Below are 20,656 nucleotides of genomic sequence, written 5' to 3' on the forward strand. Positions count from 1 at the left end.
CGCCCTGGGGCTCTGTGGGACAGGCACTGCGGAGGCACTCCCTGAGGAGGGGGGGAACGGATGTGAGCCCGGGGGTCTAACTTGGGGACTGATGCGGAGGCCCTCACTGAACCGGGCATGTGTGCGGACATTGAAAATTGCCTTTTATGGAACTGTTTGTACCGGGGGGTCGGGCCGGGAGAGGTGCCTTGGGGATCATATGGTTAAAGACCGAACCTGCTGCTGCTGTTGTGCTGGGGCTTCTGTTGTTTTGCCTCTTTCTTTTTGTTGTTCCATGGAACTGTTTAGATAAGGGCGGTGGTCCTGAGACCCATAAGTTTTATCTTGCTTAGCACATGGGGGTGGCGTTTGATCCTGTTGTTCGGCATACTCACAACTGGCGGGGACTACTCGGAATGGCTGACTCATTGCCTGTGTGATACTTCATTTATGACATGTGCTATGTCTATATTAACGAAATGCCAATAAACAGATTTCATAATAATGAGGTTTGGGCCTAATGTGGTTTATTGCATAATGTCATGAGATTTTAGGATGGTGTCTAATGCTAATGTGATAATGCTTAGGTCGTTATGGTACCAGTAGTTACTGGTTGTGTTTTACATTACTTACCTGTTCTGATGGTTCTGACCGTGGCCCGATTAGCCTGGTCCTGTATATAATCCCCTGTGAATATTGCACATGCCAGTTGGCACAGTGTAAATGTGTGATTAGGTTTCTAATGTGTTTATGATAATACAAAGGCTATTCTTTTAAATAACCTTGTGTGGAGTTTCTTTTGTGGTGTGCCTAGTGTGTTGTTGCTGTGTGTGTGTTAAGCAAACCCTTTACACATTGCCTCTAGGATAAGCCTGACTGCTCGTGCCAAGCTACCAAGGGGGTGAGCAGGGGTTATCTTCGGCATGTAACTCCCTTGCGCTGACTAGAGTGGTGTTTCTGCCTGGCTTAGGCGCAAGCCCTAGCCAACCAGAAATCCCATTTCTAACAAAAGATATTGTGAGAAGTTGGCCTGATATATGCTGTCCACTAGTTATAGTGGGCACCTTGTATCAGTCCAAACAACCTCTTATTGGTTATAGGTTAAAGAAAACCTTTATTGAAAGCTATCCTAGTGGTAGCTATGGAGAGCAGCCTTTAGGCTAAGTCTTGAAGGAATGTAAAGCAGCTTGTTTTACCAGTCTTTAATCTCTTGAGTCACTAAATGAAAGATATCCACACCAGGTATATATGTATAAAATATATGTATTTATTACTAAACACACCCTCCTAGTCTCTTTATGAGACTAGAGGTCAAAACACATAAGTTACACTTCAATAATCACAGTAAAATAGCACAAATACACGTCAGGCCCTAGGGGCGAGCCAAACCATATACCTTATACTAAAATAGTGGTATAAGAACCACAACTTAACTAGACACAAGGCTTAGAGCCTGTTGAATCACTGGGACCCCAAGGAACCACCCAAGGTAGTGACACAGAGGACCCATGGGGCCGTGTGCAGTGTGTGAACACAGCCGCTCGCTCCCGTTAGCTTCTATGGGGAAAGTTGCTGTTAGATTTTTAAAGAGTAGGGACACTTAGAAATAAGTCAGGACCAAACCCTTTTGAACTTAGGAAGTTCTAGGGCTAGCATCCACAGGAGCACCAGAGTACTCGTGTTACATCGCCCAGGGAAGCCGGGTGCATAGGTGTCTTTTGGTGTCGGGTCACGTCGTCGATTTCAATGGGAGCTGGCGAAGAAGTGCTGCTGCCGTGAAGATGCGGAGTGTCCGAAGAGATCTAAGCCTGGATCGAAGATGAGATGAACCTGAAAGCAGAGGGGACAGAGTCTGGGTCACTTGCCAGTGACCAGGAAGGCGATGAGCAGATGCCCACCGATGTCGGGTGATCTCAGGTGAAGGAGGTGAAGTATAACTGTTCAGCCACGAGGACCAGGAGGCGTTGAGGACGACCAGGAGCTGGATTCGAGCTGTCCCACAAAGGATGTCGAGTGCTGCAGCGTCGGTGCCCGGATTTGACACAACAAGCCTTGGCAATAGCAACCCACGCAGAAACGAGAAAGATGCTTCGGTGCAGACCAGCAAGGTCTGTGGGACTCACCACTTGGTAGGGAGTGGGGGCACGTCTGGAGCAACCAGGAAAGCCCAAGGAAATACAAAGTTACCCCCTCAGGGACCCACCAGTCAATGGACCAGGGATCGCGAAGGGACCTCGAGATGAAACACAAAATGGCGGCCCACGGGTCACTCGGAATGACCAGGCCGACAATCTTCGGTGGATTCAGTGCTCGAGGTGGGGGCTACAAGTCAGCCCAAGCACGACTTCAACAGACATCGAGAAGTCAATGCACTTGCAGAAATGCACGGTGACCAGGAGTTCCGGTTCCACGCTACTCAAAAGGGCTGCGGGTCTCAGCTTTGCTGGGGACTCGGGTCGGCCTCTGAGATGTCTGGAAATCCTCTTCCTGGGCTTCAGAGTCTGGCGGGAGCTTCGATGATGCAGACTGGCAAATTGCTTCGTTGGTGCCTGCCAAGCAGGGGAGTCACTCCTTGACCCCAAGGGAGATTTCTTCAGTCCTCTGGTCTTGAGCAGAGTGTCGAAGATCCAGGATTCGGCTTCAGAGTTTCGTCCAGGGTAATCTAAAGTCCTAAGGACAGGGGTCTCATACTTATACTAAGGTAGGGGTTTGGAATACTCTGGGGGACTCAACTATGGGAGGGTTTGGAAAGAGGGGTGGCTACACCTATTTCCTTTGTCCAGTTTCGCGCCAGAGCAGGGGCTGGAAGCCCCTGAACCGGTTTGAGCTGGACTATGCACAGGGACACCAAATGTGCCCCCAGTGCAGGACTTTAAAGCACTCAGAGTGCTCCCACCCAGCCCCAATATACATCAGCCTGTCTGGGAGGTGGTTCCTGTGACAGGAAATCTATTGTCCAGGCCTCCCCTGCTGGAGTTTCGGTCAGCAGCAGGAGGCCAGACCCGTGTCTGTGGCTGCAGCATCCATTTTGTGATGCCAGGGCTCTATTAAGTTTCTACCGGGTATACCAGTGCTGTCATGTCTCTCCCTCTAGAAGGGTGGGATCATACTCCCACACCAGTTACTGGTGTGGGGGTGTGATTCCAAGGTGCTTGACACCAAACACGACATGTTTCTGTGCAGCCAGTCCAAAGTTAGCATTTACCGTTGGGTTATAATGCATTTAAGAGTATATGGTCAGGCTGCACTATAAACAGCATCAGAGAAGAGTCTCTGAACGCTGCAGAGGGGCTCTGCTCATGCAAGGGCACCCTCTCACACAAGAACCAAGCACTCTGCCTTCAGGATTGATAAGGCCTGCCATAGGAGTGACTTATAGGTTTATATGTGTGTGTGTATATTATATATATATATATATATATATATATATATATATATATATATATATATATATATATATATATATATAGTGATATAGGTAGCCCATATCACAGTAAGGGGTGCATGCACCACCTTACCCAGGCTTCAGTAGCAGACCTGTGATGTCATTTTGGGTGGCTTTCCAGGGGTGGCATAATACATGCTTCAGCCCCTGGTAGGCCTCTGGGGTACCTATGCCCTGGGTACATAGTATACCATATACTAGGGACTTATAAGGGCACCTCAGATCCAATCTGAACTGTACCTAAAGTACATAGAATCATTTTAGAGAGGAAGCAGCTAGGCTGGGGCCCTGATTAGCAGGGTCCCAGCCAGACTAAAGTCGAAAAACAGTGAAACAACAGCAAAAAGTGGGGGTAAACATGTGAAGCAGATCCTACTCTCCTACAGATATTCAGTCACTGAAAGAGAAGCGCTGTGTATTTACTGGGCAATCAAGAAATTGAGGAAATTCTTATGGGGAAGGAACTTTGTTGTGAGAACTGACCATAAGCCTCTTAAGGATGTGTTTTGAAAAAAATGTGTATGCCAACCAAGCAGAATTGGTAAATGAGTTGTTGCTCTACAAGATTATGATTTCAAGGTTGAGTACATCTCTGGGGTGGAGAATAAGGCGGCAGACTGTTTCTCATGGATGGTCTTGGATAAGACACAAACGGATACTAATGATGAGGAAGATGAGTGGGAATTTGATGTTTTCATAGTGCGTGAAGATGCTGAGGGCACCATGAATTAAGAGGAGTAACATGATACATGAAGTAGTATTGAGTGATGACATTAAAATACTGTAATGTGAGGAATGAACTGTCGTTGCGAGAAGATTATTTGTGGAGAGGTAAAAAAAATAATTCCCCTCAGTTGTGTCAGAGGAAAATTAATTCAACTGGATCACCAGGGCCATCTAGTAAACTCTAAAACCAAAGAATTTGCTTACATTTCTGGAGGTCCGGGACTGATACTCCGGTTGAGACTGTCACGATGGTATGTTGCATGACAAGGACTGCAGACCATGGTGGTGAGAAATTCACCAGAGAAAGCATGGAAATAAATGGCTATCAATATTTTGGGGCCTATTACTAATAGAACAGGTCAATTATATGTGATGGTGCCGATTGACATTCTCACGTTGGATAGAAATGCACATTACACAGAATATAAAGACATACAATGTTATTGCTTTTCTTAGAAAAATATTAGGCAGGTAGGGATTTCAAGATTGTATTCTTACTGACAATGGAATGCAATTAATCTCTAGAGAGATCGAGGAATTTGTGTCTCATAGAGGTATCAAACATAAGCCCTGTTCTCTTTACCATCCCAAATCCTATGTTATGGTGGGGAGATTCAATAGAGTTTTGAAGGAATCAATCAAAATTGTTAGAACACAAAATAAAGACTAGAAAAAAGAAATTCTTGAAAGAGGTGAAATATATCGCTCAACCTCACTCTATCACGTTTACTGTACAGTTTGAACTTTTCAGGGGTCCAAAACCAGTTCTTTGATGTGTACTTCGTGGATGAATCATAGGAATGTGGGTACTTCCCTGGGGCTGGATAGGTGAAGAAAAAAGCAACACAAAAAAATACTAAAAAGAAAAGTAATTTACGACAACAAACACTCAACATATCATACTAGAGTAAATGTTGGTGATATTGTGTGGGTAAAATATCCTCAAAGATATGGTAGAGAGCTCGAACCTTTCTCACCACAAAGAGTGGTTATCCTGTTTTATGATGCTGTAAAACTGGAAGACAAACGCCTATGGAATTTGAACAGAACTGCTGTGATGGGACGTGGTACTGTTGGTGGCAAGGGTTATAGAAATATAAACAAAGATGTTAAAATAGAGCTCAAGAGAAGTGGGAGGGTGATCCAGGAAACACTTCACGAGCGAAAGAATGTCTATCCTTTCTATAATATATTACAGTTTAACTTGTTTTTTTAAGGTTTATGTGTACATATATTGCTTTCCATTTCCAAAGTATTTTTTAAGAAGAAGGATGAAAGATGTGTGGTATCTCTACCGAACCTCCTTGTAGATAGCTATGATGTAATGATTCTTAGGATGTGGAACGAACAAGCGATTCAGTTGAAAGCTGACTCAGATGGTGGCTGGGATGTTTCTTCCTTAGTGTTTAACATAAACAAACAGGCATTTGGACCATCTGCTTTCTGTGTGCAGGCTGACTTCATCACACAGTTGTCACCCTTCTTTTGTGCTGTAGTTACATTAGATTTTCCCAGTCCAAGAAATGGTGAAGGAAGTGAAAATGAACACTATCAGTGAACAACCGCAGCAAGTTATTGCAGGGTCTTTTTGAAAGCCCTATGTGCACCTAAATCCTTGCACAGAGACCAAGAAGGAGGCAATATTGATGCATAACCTCAGACTGCTCTTATTTCGTCAGTGTACAAACACTGAATCACAGTAGCATCGTATAGAAAGTACTGTTGTGCAGAAAGCATTTAATACCGATTGGTGCTAGATGCAGGTGGTGATTAAGGTATCTGGTGTAGGCATGATATACTGGCTAGTTCTAACAGCTGTTACAGGATTGTTAATGAGAAATAAAATAAACAGACCACTAGTAGGAAGGTGGGAGGGATAGACTACAGCAAAAAACTGGGATACCTCCCTACCCACTTATGATAGTGAACAAGCCCTTGGCATGCTCCTTTAGGACGAAACGTGCAGACAACAGGTATGAAAGTCAGGGGCCCAACTCGTGCATGTTTTGGAGTGTGACAATGTGTGTCTTCCACACTAGGTTAGAGCAGATTGGAGAATGTAGATTTATGAATGCACTTCATAGAAAATAGTGATATCGCTATTAAGTAAGGCAGATTTCAATCTGCTTAGCAAGGTGTCCTTATGTACTGTTTCCTGATGTACCTTTCAGGCATATGTGATTCAGATTAGCTCTCACAAGAAACAAGTATTTTATGGAAACTTGAATAAAGCTTGTGAGTGTTTTGAGGGGATAATGGAGGTTTGGCTTAAATTCCACATGTTTGTGATAACAGAGAGGCTCTGGCTAAAATGGTCCTATTGGCTGGAACCTTGACAGACTTTCAAATTGTGCCAATACACATACTGAGGAAAGTAAATGATTAATGTTGCTGCTTAATCAAAGCTGAATGGGACAAGGGTTAGACAGTACATCTCTAAAATACTCATACCAGTTAGCATAGGGATACCTCTCTAGAACCACATTATCAACTGGGAAGATGCAGCACATACTACAATGGTTGAGCTCAGGTGCACAAGACCTGGTTGTTGATTTGCTTTGGATATTAGTTCAACCATCTGATTCCGACTCAAACTCAACTGAGGAGAATTGCTAATTATGATAAAAACTATCTGCAAGATACTAAAACATTCTTCTAAATCGGAGAAGCACGAAGCAATGTCTCTACCACTGTCACAGCCTGAAATATGTTTTGGTGCCCCACCAGACCCACCTTTCTCTCTTTATGGTGTAAAGGGGATAATTGTAATTCACTGACCAGAGCTATACTTAGTCAAATCTATGGAGAATACAGACTCCAGTATTTCACGGTCTTAAGCAAGCACTGGCAACATGGAATTAGCCTATCTAGGTCACACACACACACACACACGATTAATCATATGCTAGTCGTATTGTGGGACGAAGACAGGCGGATTACAAAGATGTGGCACGAGTAATTATGAAATGGGAGAACAATGAAGTTCCAATTTAGAGTTATGAAAAATAGAGCCTGTACTATAACAAAGGAGGTGTGTAGTAATGCTCTATTTATATTAGTAAGTTTTAGATGGCTCCATCAAGTATCATTACCTCCTCAACTAATATACCAAATCAATGAAGTGATCATTTAAGTGTGAGGTCTCTGCTTCTTTTATCGGCCATTTAGTCATGTACAAACCTGCAAAAGTTACAGAGAGTGCTTGTGTACCATTTAGCAGAACACATAATAGACATTATTACACTGCTAAGGATTTTTCCACTTGAAAAACATCGCACTTCAATGCTTTGCAACTTAGAAAGTTTTTAACAAAAAAAACATGTTTTTGCTATTTACTGGAAGAATGCAGCAAGCCTGTGTACAGTTACTGAATTACACAAAGGATGAAATGGGCCATGGTAGTGAGCAATTTAGTATCAGCTAACAATTAGGAGCGGGGAGGGGGAAAATGTCATATGTAGTAATGATGTGGATTATTCCTAAGAGGATATTCTGTAAGAGAAAGTAAAGAGGTTGCAGTTGTGAACAGTATTTGAATATGTGATTGTTAAACACAAGGTAGATAAGGGTCTTCCGGAGTTTTCATGTGAACTTGCTGAATGATAAGTACATCTAAGTTATGGGGGGAATAACATTTTTCTTTTCTTTTTTGTCTTTGCTTACTATTTGGATCTTATAAGGGAAATTATGGGGGGACAAGGTTCTCTCCTTTTCTACTGATTTTACAAATCCTAGGTCACTGTTGTTTTTAGTTAACTACTCAATATTTTTAAATCTGCCAATATGGTTTATAAGCTTTTCACAAAGTATACCAGAACGTGTTTAAAAATCGTAATCTTAAGAATTTGTTTTACTAACTGTTGAAATCTGGTTGAAACCTTCAAACCAACGTCAAAACGTGTACTCCACTTCTTCCTTTGTGACTTTTGCTACTTTCCTAATCTGTTGCGCCCAAGTTTTTAAAATTCCAGAAATGAAAAACCTTTTAATAAATACTTTCGATAACATTTCATAGATTACCATTCGTTTATATCCCCTTAAAGAAATATTAGAACCTCCACGTGTTGCTTAAATTCTCAAATAAACTTACATGTATTTGAAGATGATTAGGGTAACATTAAAAAATGTGTATTTATGTCAGGTTATCAAATAAAAATGATTTTATAATTTGCCAATAATCAGATTTTTGCCAGAATTAATTCAGCCAGGACTACACAACAATAGTTTTAAAGCACCAACAAGCAAAGCAGTAACACATTATCACATAAGATGTGGGCAATACTTCAATTAACAATCAAATTAATTTAGTTATGCCCACGGCACATGTAGATATGTGTACAAGCCATTCTGATTATGTCACCGTTAAATAATTATAAAACAATAATGATCATTAATTGCAAAAATCCCCAGGACCTCTAAAGACCAAAATGGAGAACATAAGGATTTAGGGAGTCTCATGAAAATAGCCACAAAGCAACTATGCAGGGGACACAAGCGGCACACCTCTGAACCCGCCGGACAAAACACAGTTTGTTTCACCCATGGTGCTATTGGGTAGCAGCAGGGAGAAATGGCAAGCAGGGGAAGTTTGATTAAGCAGTGAGGAGGCTATTGAGCGATTGATGTACTTGAGCATTCCCTTTTATGAAAGGTCATTCAAAATGAGTTAGGGATTTCAACACTAGTTTTGCTTTTTGTTGGATGGTTTGTTGGATGATGATCTTCAGGTTGTCTTCCATATCTGAAATCAAAGCAGAAATGCTAGACATGATGGATGTAACTATGTACTGTGATGATATTTAACCTGAGCAAAAACTGTTAAAAACAAATTAAGATACCTACCAGTAATGTTCTATTTTAAGATTACTTTTAAGACACATATATATATATATATATATATATATATATATATATATATATATATATATATTTTAACATCCTTGCATATATTGGAAACGTATTGATCAACTGCATGTGGCCACAGAAAGAAAAACTAGCTCTTGCAAACAAACAGATGTAAGAGGAACATCCATGATGCAAGGCTGATTCTCATGTACCCTCATAGTCAAACCTTTTATCAGCTCACCAGTATTAAGTAAAGCAACCAAAAGAAACTAAATAAAGAATTCTTAAAGATGGTCAACACCAGATTAAATTTCTGAAGAAAGATTTTAAAAATGAGTTTAGTGCTTAAAAATAAAAAGCTTGGGACCATCAAACGCAGATAGTAAATAGGAGCTTATTAATCAATCCTGAAATTAAAACAGTTGCATACAACATATGGCTCTTTTTGGCAATTAGCAAGAAATAATGAGACAACCAAATCAAAATCATTGTCTCACTTAAGTAGACTCATTGAGAAAACCAACAGGCGATGGACAAACGTTTGAGGCAACCAGTTTTATAGGGACTATCTGGTAAACGATTTTAAACCTGGTTTGAAACCCAAGTAGGCATCTAGGAATGGAACATCCTAGAATGCCTATTGTTGGGGATTGCTAGTGATGCAAGACTGGATTTATTTAGCACACTGATTTTTCTTCTACACAGGATGGCCCTTTTTAACCAATGAGAATTTCCCATGTAGCCTTCCGGTCCCTTATTTTACTTGACTGTGCCTTACATTCAAATACTTTTTTAAATGTGCGGAAAGAGCACTACAGCATCAATGCTGCACTGCACTTGAACAAAAAACAGCAGCAAATATATTTCTGTCTTATGGGTCTCATCAGTAAGTGCAGCCTGTGTCTTAACCTACAGCAAGGTACACTGTCTTCAGCCTGTTCTGAACAGTAGATTTACAAGGGATCAAAATGATCCCCTGAGAAATGTGTTAAGTCTAAGTGGCATAGGTTGTACCCTTGGTTATGACTGGTCTTCTGCTGCGCAATTATTGCATTATTTAAGTCAGTTGAGTATATCCAGTGTAACTTGCAATATGGGAGGAGGAGGGATATAAAAAAGTTGTTTTCCATAGAGAGCATGATTTTAATAATGCCCACATTAGTCTGTTTCTTCTACTTCAAGTAAAGAATTCACATTAATTTTGTGTGGTCTTGTTGCTTCTTCTGGCTCACTGTTGATGAAAGAGGCTTCTTTGTCTTCCTCTTTCTAAAGTCAGGAAGAGGACGAAGAAGCCTTTTTCTCTTCCTCCTGACTTGAGAAGGATTCTCCAGAATTTGTGCAAGCGCAACCTTTTTGATTTTGTCTGGAGAAGCAATCTTACAGACGTTTTGTAATTTACTGAGATGATTCACTGTTTTGAGGGGCTAGCCAGAACATTCATTATTTTGTTTAAATTTTTTTATTAACATTTTCATATTTTCATACAACATACACGTCAGCAGCCTGTGGGGCAACAATAAAGATAAACAGTTTGGCATCCATCCATCTTATTAATAGAAAAGCTATCTGGTGAGTTATTGGTAGTAGTTCCTGGAGGATTGTCCTAGTAATGACTGCGGCCAGAACATTCCTTAATTTAAGCATGCCCAGGTTACCCTATTAATAAAGGAGAAATATTTTTGTATTAAAAACTGGGCCCCTTCTTCTACCTAGTTACACACAGATTCCTTACCTTAGAATATTCCCCAGGCTTCATTTTCTCCATGCCGGAGTCGTTTTCACGGGAAGTAACATGCACAGTGCCCATAAAGGCACTGACTTCAGTTTCTTTACATTACTATTTCCATGTCAGAAGCACGGAGCCACATCAGAAGGCTGAAAGACCTACAGGGACTTTTTTAGGACGATAAACTAGTTTGCAGAAAAAGGAGGATTTGTTGTTAGAAATTGCGTCTCCAGCTGGTAGTGGGTTTCACCCTGTCCAAGTAAGAACCCTCACTCTAGTTAGGGTAAGGGAGTGACACAGCTAAGATAACCCCTGCTCACCCCCCTTGGTAGCTTGACAGGAGTAGACAGGCTTATCTCAGAGGCAATGTGTAAAGCATTTGCTCATACACACAGTCCACACCAGTTTAGAAAAATAGCCAATATTTATCTAAATAAAACAAAACCAAAACCAATTCGATGAAAATCGAACATACACAAGTAAAGATATCACTTTTCACAGGTTAATAAAATGTAGCCCATAGAAATCTATTGAGGTGTTTCTTTTAGCACAAAGTACCTTGGATGCGTCAAAATACAAAGACGAAACAGGCGCAGGGGAGGCTGAGGGGCCGGAAAAGCAAAGAGGTGAGTCTGTTCCTTACTGTGTGGTGATGAGTCGGTTCCTTAGTGCCAGGGGAGGTGATGTGTCCGTTCCTTACTGCTATGCAGGGGTAATCTGTCGGTTCCTTATTGTCAGCTGAGGTGATGCGCTGGTTCCTTACTCGAAGGGGAGGTGATGTGTCAATCTCCGGACACATGGCCTCGGTTCCTTACTGCTGGGCAGCGTCGATAAAGAGACAGTGGCGAAGTACGATGCGTCGAAAATCCATACACGCTGTGTCAAGGCGGCGGGGGCAAAGCAGGCACTGTAGCAATTTCACAGCCAGGAAGCAGACGATTCTTCAGCCACAAAGCAGGGGCTGCATCGGAGTCTGAGCAGGTGCCACGGATGTCGGTGACTTGGTGCTTGGGCTGTGGTGATTGTTCAACCGCACAGCAGGTACTGCATGGATTCTTCAGTCGCACAGGGGTGATGAGTCAACTTTTCAGGCACACAACAGTGCTGCACTGAGGAAACAGGAGCGGAGAGTCAATGTGTGGATTTTCTCACCAATTTGCACTTCCAAGGGTCAGGCACTAAATTTAGCACCATTTGGCAAGCCAGGGCTCTCAGCAGAAGAGCCCAGGCACTGGTTCGTGAAGTCTTTGACGGCCCTGAGAATTTTTAACAGGAGGCAAGCAAGCACAAGCCCTTGGCGAACCTTGGAAGCATGATTCAGAAAAGTCCAGTCCTTTCATTCCCAGGACAGAAGCAGCAGGCCAGCACAACAAGGCAGCAGGCAGAGTGTCAGCCCCTCCGACAGCCGCTAGCTCTTCTTCCTGGCAAAGTCCAGAGGTGTTCTGATTTGAGAGTGTCAAAAGTCCAGTACTTATACCCCTTTCTGGCTTTGACGTAGGCAAACTTCAAAGGAAGTTCTTTGTATAGCACAAGACCACACCTTTCTCTGACTGTGCTCCATACACAATACATGGGTGGAGATATCTTTGTGTGAGGGCAGGCACAGCCCTATTGAGGTGTCAATGACAACTCCTCTCATCACTCTAGCTCAGGATGGCCCCTCAGCCTATGCAAGGCACACCTCAGCTCCTTTTGTGTGACTGTCTAGAGTGAATGCTCAAGAGCCCATCTGTCATCCTAACACAGACGTGGATTCTAGAGACAGGCCGAGGTACAGAATGGTTAAGCAAGAAAATGCCCACTTAAGTGGCATTTTCAAACACGCAATTTAAAAACCAACTTCACAAAAAGATGTACTTTTAAATTGTGAGTTCAGCGATCCCAGACAAATCGCTATTGACTCACAATAGAAAATTATACAAAAAAATATTTCAAGGCATTCCCAATGTTACCCTATGGGAGAGGTAGGCCTTGCATAAGTGAAAAACGAAATTAGCAGTATTTTCCTTGTAGGACAGGTAAAAACCACCAATACATGTCCTATCTTTTAAATACACTGCCCCTGCCCATGGGACTATCTGGGACCTACAGTAGGGGTGACTTACATGTAGTAAAAGGGAAGGTTTGGGCTTGGCAAGTGAATGCACCTGCCAGGTCGAAATGACAGTTTAAAACTGCACACACAGACACTGCAGTGGCAGGTCTGAAACATGTTTTCAGGGCTACTCATGTGGGTTGCACAATCAGTATGACAGGCCAACTAGTAGCACTTGATTTAAAGGCACTAGGCACCTCTGGAGCACTTTACTACAGACCTAATAGTAAATCAAATATGCCAATCATGAATAAACAAATCACCAATACAATTTAGACAGAGAGCACTAGTTAGCATTAGTAAAGTGCTCAGAGTCCCAAAGCCAACAAAAACAGGTCAGAATAAATTGGAGGAAGAAGGCAAAAAGTTTGGGAATAACCCTGCAAAAAAAGGGCCAGGTCCAGCAGTTGGTAAGGAATCTGGGGCTAGATAAAGTCTTTACCAGAGGAGGCATTACCAAATGTATGTAACTTGTCCATCTGATAGACGTCTAGCAGAACATTTCTTACCTTAGTATAGATACCACAGCAATGCCTTCCCGGAGGCGGGTCAGCGAACTAGCTTAGACCAAAAAGTCCTGGAAGACTGAACAGGCAATGTTTCCATCATGACAGACCTCACTGTTAAAGCAGTAGTGTTTGGTAAACATGTGTAAGGATGCCCATGTCGCAGATCCACAGATGTCCCGGATGGAGACTCCAAAAGCTAGCGCAGTAGTTGCTAGCTAGCTTTAGTTCTGGTGAAATGAGCCAGCAGGCCTTCAGGGGGTTGTTATTTGGCCACAATGTAGCAAACCTTAATGCAGAGTACGAGACATCTGGAGATGGTCAGTTTCGGAACAAGTTTCCCCTTCTTCGCTCCAGTTAACCTAACAAAGAGAAGATCACCCACCTGGTGTTCTTTAGCTGCGACTGATGTACATTGTAGATTGACAATGCTCTTTTTGGGTCCAGGAGATGGATTTACTCCTCCTTCTTGGAGGGGTGAGGCAGAGTAATGAAGGTCGGCAGCCTGACGTGAAAATGGGTCACAAGCTTCGGCAGAAGAGAGGCATGAGTACGGAGAGCCAGTTTGTCAGGATAAAACTGGTGCATAGAGGATGAACAGAAGGCACCGGCAGCTTTCTGACCCTCTTGGCCGATGTGATGGCCACCAAGAAGACTGTTTTGGTCAGATATGCATGGGTTCAAAGAGTGAACACATAAAAAAGTTAAGAACCAAGTTAAGTTTCCATTGGGGCATAACAAAAAATGTGGAGAGAAACATATGCTGAAGACCTTTCAGAAAACTTGTCAATGATGACTTGAAAAGGGTGGGTTGATCTGGCAACTGCAAAAAGCTGAGATGGCCGAAAGGTACTGCTCAACTGTGACCAGAGCAAGACTTGCTGGGCTAATGACAAAAATCAACAGCAACACTTCGGACAAAGGTGCAGAAATAGACTCAACATGTTTTTCAGTGCACCACACCACAAACTTGTTTCAAAGACTGGCGCATACGAACTTTGTGAATGCATGCCTGGCTGCTACGATAACCTCACAGACTTTAGGGGGGAGATCAGCAGCTGCCCCTCAATATCCACGCTCGAAGGCGGAGCATGCACAGGTTCAGTGGCAGAGCCCTGCCCTGTTACTGAGACAGAAGATCCTCCCACAGAGGCAGCCTGATTAGAGAACCGATTACACGAAGGCATACAGGAGTCCCGAGCCCCACTTCAGATGAAATAAGTCTCTGAGCGAGTGCCAATTTGGAAACTTCAGCTTGCAGATATTGTGCGATCTCGGTGGTGGCAAACAAATATGACTAAGGTTTTCCCCAGTCTCAGAATACACCTTGGGCCACCTCCGGGTGTAGATGCCATTTGTGATCCGCAAGGCATAGACGGCTGAGTTAGTCAACTCTGGTGTTCAGAGATCCCACCAGTTGCGGCACAACCAGGAAGAGGTCCTGATATTCCAGCCACGTCCAGAGAGGCAAAGCCTCCTGGCACAAGACCCCACCTCGCCCTGCTTGTTGCAGTGCCACTTGGCGGTGTTGTTGTCCAAGAACACCTGAACCAGCCTCCCCCCGATGGGCGGAAGGAAGGCTTTCAATGGCAAGCGATTCACTGTCAACTCCAAGGGTTTGATGTGGAGCCAAGACTCCACCAGAGCTACATCCCGGAATCTGAGGCCATATATCAAATCTAGACCCATTTCCCTCGTTTGAATCCCGTATTTTTTAAATACAGGTTGGAGAACCTTTTTCCCTTCCTCTATGAAGAATAAACAATCCTATAGGTGGTTCAATGAATATTCCCTACCTTGCTTACAGTGGCACTGACCATTATTATTAGTAATTTCTGTTTTTAATCCCTCGATACGCCATCCCAGGTCAGTTCCCAACCTCAAATGCAAGACTTCATTATGTAAGCACTTGTCCACTTGAGCAATCACTCAACTTGACCCTATTAATGAGAAAGTCTACCCAAGTAATTGACGGATCACTGTATGTCTGTTTCATTGATCTTAGAAGTGCCTTCGATTTAGCTGATCACAGGAAACTCTGGGAATGTTTAGACAAAAAGCGAGCCCCCAAGGAGATTATTTAATTCTTAGCCCATCTGTATAATCATCTAGAGGCAACAGGGTGTGTACTGGGGCCCTTCCTCTTATTTTTATACATTAGCGATGTGGAAGAAATGCTCCAAATGCAGATACACCCAGGATTGGTAGGCAGCAGGACCCGACATTCTTGTATGCCAACGACGCGGCAGTTTTAGCGAGCACCCCAAAAAGCCTGCAGCTATTAATAAATTCTTTTACAGACTTTATGGGAAAAAGGAGTATGAAAATGAACATTGATAAAATCTATACAATGAGTTGTGGTCGAGCAGGAGGGAAACAACACACCTTTTGTATTAAAGGGAGCAAGTTACAAGATACCAATAATTTCAGCTACCTGGAGATCCAGTTTTCACCTAAACTGGACATAGGGAGATCGGAGTTTCCAACATGATCAGGATTAACGAATGGTTGATGAGGTTGGCTTCTAAGTTACGCAATAAACCTATTGCCCAAATACTTACCCTTTATAAAGCTAAAAAAAATGTCAAATGCACAGTATGGTGCAGGGCTCTAGGCTACAGGCGAAAAGAGTGTTTTACAAACGTAGAATGCCTTTTTAGGAGCCTCCTATCAGTACACTGCTCTACCCCAGGATCCATTGTGTATTTGAAACAAAACCCCAACTATTGCGGCGATCTGTTTGGTCTGATAAAGATGAAAAATGCTACTTACCAGTATGTATCTAGAGCTGTAGATTCATATACTTGTGCACCTATCGCCATCTGATGTAGGACTCGGATGTTTGCACTTTGTTTTTTTCTTCGAAGAAGTCTTTGTAGTCACGAGATACGTGACTCCTCCTTAGGATGATAGTGCGCATGGGCATCATCTCCAGATTGTTTTCGCCATGAAGGGTGATGATGGAGTTGGAAGAAATAGAAAGAGATGTCCATGTGTGATGTATCTAAGAAAGATAGTATTGCAACAGATAGAGGTATCCGGGGAGGCGGGTGGGAGTATATGAATCTACAGCTCTACATGCCAAGAACAGATGCTAACTGGTAAGTAGCATTTTTCGTTCGAGGCATATGAGTTGTAGATCATATACTTGTGCATAGACTATACAGCAGTTATCTCCTTAGCGGTGGCTACCTGTATCTGTTGCAGTGGTCTGAAAAAGTGTTCTTAATACAGCCTGGCCCACACTAGCTTGTTGTTTTGCTTGCACATCTACGGTGTAGACCAAGTTGCTGCTTTGCAGATGTCATCAAGGGGAATGTTCCCTAAGAATGTCATAGAAGCCCCTAGTTTACGTGTGGAATGAGCTCTAGGGGGAATGGTTAATGTGCGTTTGGCTTTAAGATAGCCTATTTAGATGCATTTAACAATCCACCATGCAATCCCCGCTTTTGAAAAGGGATTTCCCTTATGAGGTGGGGAGAAAGCCACAAAGAGTTGTTTCGTTTTTCTAAAGGATTTTGTTCTTTCAATGTAGTAGGGTATTGCTCTTTTAACGTCTAGCGTGTGAAGAGCCCGTTCTGCCACTGAGTCTGGTAGAGGAATAAAACTGGGAGTTCAACAGACTGGTTAAGGTAGAAGGAAGAAACGACTTTAGGTAAAAATGTAGGGTTAGTTCTAAGAACCACTTTGTTATGATGGATTGCAAAAATGGTTCTTGTATGGTTAATGCCTGGAGTTCACTAACTCTTTTAAGAGATGTGATAGCTACTAGGAAGGCTAGTTTCCAAGTGAGGAACTGTAATTCGCATTTGTGCAGAGGTTCAAATGGGGGGACCCATGAGTTTGGTAAGGACAATATTTATATTCCACACTGGAGAGGGTGGAACTCTGGGTGGAATTATTCTTTTGAGTCCTTCCAAAAATGCTTTGATAGCGGGTACTCGAAATAAAGACAAGTGTTGTCTATTTTGGAGATAAGCTGCTATTGCAGCGAGATGTAGTCTTATAGATGTATATGCTACGTCACATCGTTGTAGGTGCAAGAGATAGCATATAATGTTCTGAATAGAAGCATCTAGTGGATTGATTTTTTTATTTGTACAGTAAATCACAAATAGTTTCCACTTTGCTGCGTAGAATGCTCTGGTGGTAGGATGTCTAGCCTCTTTAATGCTGTTCATGCAGTCTGGCGGGAGATTGAGGTAGCCAAACTCTAAGACTTCAGGTGCCAGATCGCAAGGTTGAGTTGACTGGGATCTGGATGCCTCATTTCTCCATGGTTCCGAGTAAGAAGGTTGGGTGAGAGGCGTAGCTTTTGATGCGGAACTACTGATAGTTCCAAGAGGGTTGTGAACCATGGTTGTCGGGCCCATGTTGGAGCAACCAGGATCATTCTGAGGGAATGCTGTTTGAGTTTCCGAACCACTAACGGAATGAGCGGGAGAGGCGGAAAAGAGTAAGCAAATTTGCCTGACCAGTTGATCCATTGAGCATTGCCTTTGGACGATGGATGTTGATCCCTGGACACGAAGCTCTAATTTTTCATTAATTGACTGCATTCCTAAAAAACGAGAGCTGGGGCACAATTACCAGAAAATGTCCCTGAGAAAACCAATCAGAACAGTCTATTCAGCACATAGTACTTTTTTGTAAATGTTATCTGATGCCCAGGAAACCTCTTCTTAAAACCCTATTTTTTACAAGGGATACTTATCAGGTGGCTTTTAAATTTCTGCATGAACTAGGGGACGCAAGAGTATGCTATAGAGTTGACCTGTTTCTTTCCAGAGTAAAATTAGAGCTTTTTTTAGATGATTTAGGAAACCTGTAAACTTAATAAGGGTTAATGTACAAATTATTTTAATTTAATGCTCTGTTTTATTTGTGATACCATTAGAGCTTCATCGTTAAATGTGCACAGTGTCAGTAGAACCCTATGCCTATCACTTGATTTGGTGCATCTATGCATGACTTATGTATAGCATTCTATTTTATTAATGTTTAATGTTTTATTTTAACTGTCTTGGCACCGTGTGAATTTTGGGTTTAAGAGATTTAGGTATTTAACAACACTGCAATAATTAATTGTAATATTTTGTGCTTTTATGGCTCACAAAAATTTGAGCAGAATAAAGCTTTTCTGACTGACTCACTCAATCATCTTAACATCCCTTCATTTTTGTTCAAGGTCCCTTACACACTCACCTTGCTCACACCATCCAGCTCATTGTTGTTCTCCTCTTAATTGCATTTATCTCCAACCTAACCATCAATCGTCATGTTTTTAATGCAAACAGCAGTACGTTCCATGCCTTCAAGAATGCAAAGTGCATCTTTAAAATCTGTTTATATTTAAATTTGTTTCTATTGTTGTACCCAATAAGCATTTAATACATGGTACGCATTCTGCCAGTGTCGCGTCAACATTCAGCCACGGCCAGCTCATCAGCAACTTTTAAATACACTCCACCCAACCCCCAACCAGTAAGCCCCCCCCCCCCCCCCGTCCCTGGGTGTCTAGCCAAACTGGTCTCAACCTTGGTGTTAGCGTGCCAAACTCCCTCAACGGGGACCCCTAGCGGAGTTACTCTGTTGGCTCAGTCAGGCGTAGCAATTTTAAGTACCTAGGACAAGACGATTCCGTGAATTCCTGGGAGAGCAGTGCAATGAAGGCTGTCAGGTCTTCCTTAATGTATCCCCCTGCTGCCTGAGTGTCATCGAGATCCTCTCCATTCCCAATAATTGCCAGATGCAGTGTAACCAATTCCGTTGTGACGGTACCTTCTCTGTCCCAGAGAGTTAAGATCGATTGATGTGCTGTCCCTAGTGCCTAGGCTATGTGTCTGCCCCGTTTGGATTTAAGTGGATATGTTAGTGGGTTAGGCAGGCCAAACACTACATAAGAGCGAAATCTGGGGAGTTGGGTGTTAAAATGTGTGTCCATATCAGACAGAATCTCTTCCCAGAACGGGGTTAGTTTAGAACATTCCCACAGTATATTTAACAGCGCCCTCAAGGAGTCGCAGCCCCTCTAGCATCTATCTCCATACTCTGGATTTCCTTTTTGCAAGCGGACCAGGGTTAAGTACGGGCGCGTCATACAGCCTCCAATGCATCTAGCGTTTCAACGCCGGATGCATTGGGGGCTGTATGACGTCCCCGGTAGTAAATGTCCAGCCATTCCTCTGGATAGACAGTTGCAGCCCCAGCTCCCGTTTCCACCAGTGTTGAGCGGGGGACTTCAAGTCTGGCTCCCCCTCCCCCAACAGCACACCCAATTTGGAGATGAGACGCCTGTCAGAGTCCATCCTAAGAAGCCATCTCTCAAATTTAGTCAGGTGACACTGCGCAGCCTCCCTTACCAACGGCTGCATCAGCCAATGTCGTATCTGAGTGTAACAAAATCGTTCTCCCTCTGATATTGCATACTCAGTCCTCAAAAGCTTGAATGGGATGGGTCCCTCTTTATCAAAAAAATGGCCGTTCGACCTGCATCCGGACTTCCAACATGCGCCAAACGAGGTACTATCCAGCAAACGGCATGAAATCCCAGTTCTCTACCACTAGGGTAAGGGACGAGAGGCCTCTGCGGGTCGCCACCGTATCTCAGACCCTCAGGGTAGGCGCAGCGATCGAACATAGGTAGAGGTTTGCAGGATGGCAGAGTCTGGCCAAGAAGGGAATCTTCCATGAGGCCGTCCCTGCTAGCGCCCTATCCATGAACAACGAGACCACTCGACTAAGTACCTAAGCTGCTAGGCCTGAAAATTACGTAAGAGACATGGGATTCCTAAACCGCCCTCCGTTGGTGGCCGCCACCCACGTTCGTGTCTCAACCGAACCGCCCACGCAAAACTTTGAAAAGTGGTCTGTAGCGTCCTCAGAGGACGCCATAAGGGTAACGGCTTGAATATTTACAAGATTCTAGAGAGGACTGTCATCTTCAGTGCCCCGATCCGCCCCATCCACAAGAAAGAGTATAATTGATACCGTGCAAGGGCTGACCGCACCCTCCCAACCAGAACCCGATAGTCGAGAGTCACCATATCACGAATTGCCTGAGCTGGTTGGAAACTCAGGTATGTGATAGAACCCGGCGTCCATTGAATCAAGTAAGTTCGAGTTAAATACTCATTTGTATCGGGGCCACCACGCGGCTCATGGTCTGCGATTTAGCCAGATTGAAATGAAAACCCGGGACTGTCCCAAAAAGTCGCACCACCTCCAAGAAACCCGGTAGAGCTTTTCTTGGATTCTCTAGGGAAACTATCACCTTGTCAGCATATAGTATAATCAGATGTTCTCCCCAAAAATGCACCCCTGTAACCCTCTGG

The 20,656-nt window shown here is 43.2% G+C and overlaps 1 protein-coding gene across 4 annotated transcripts in view; it reads right to left on the reverse strand.

Moving 5' to 3' along the window:
- The window catches only part of SPART (spartin), a 304,345-nt gene that overhangs the window by 11,876 nt on the left and 271,813 nt on the right, over window positions 1–20,656 (reverse strand). For 2 of the 4 annotated variants that reach the window (XM_085621715.1, XM_085621717.1), the window contains one exon: window positions 7,785–8,891. The exons of 1 other annotated variant lie outside the window; for it this stretch is intronic. In XM_085621715.1, coding sequence (XP_085477841.1) covers window positions 8,807–8,891 — 85 coding nt within the window. In that variant the 3' untranslated portion in view covers window positions 7,785–8,806. Of the gene's footprint in view, window positions 1–7,784; window positions 8,892–20,656 lie in introns of those variants that run through there. One more of the 4 variants, XM_085621716.1, reaches the window with a different exon arrangement.

Source organism: Triturus cristatus, chromosome 8, assembly GCF_964204655.1.
Source record: "Triturus cristatus chromosome 8, aTriCri1.1, whole genome shotgun sequence".
NCBI classification, from domain to species: Eukaryota; Metazoa; Chordata; class Amphibia; order Caudata; family Salamandridae; genus Triturus; species Triturus cristatus.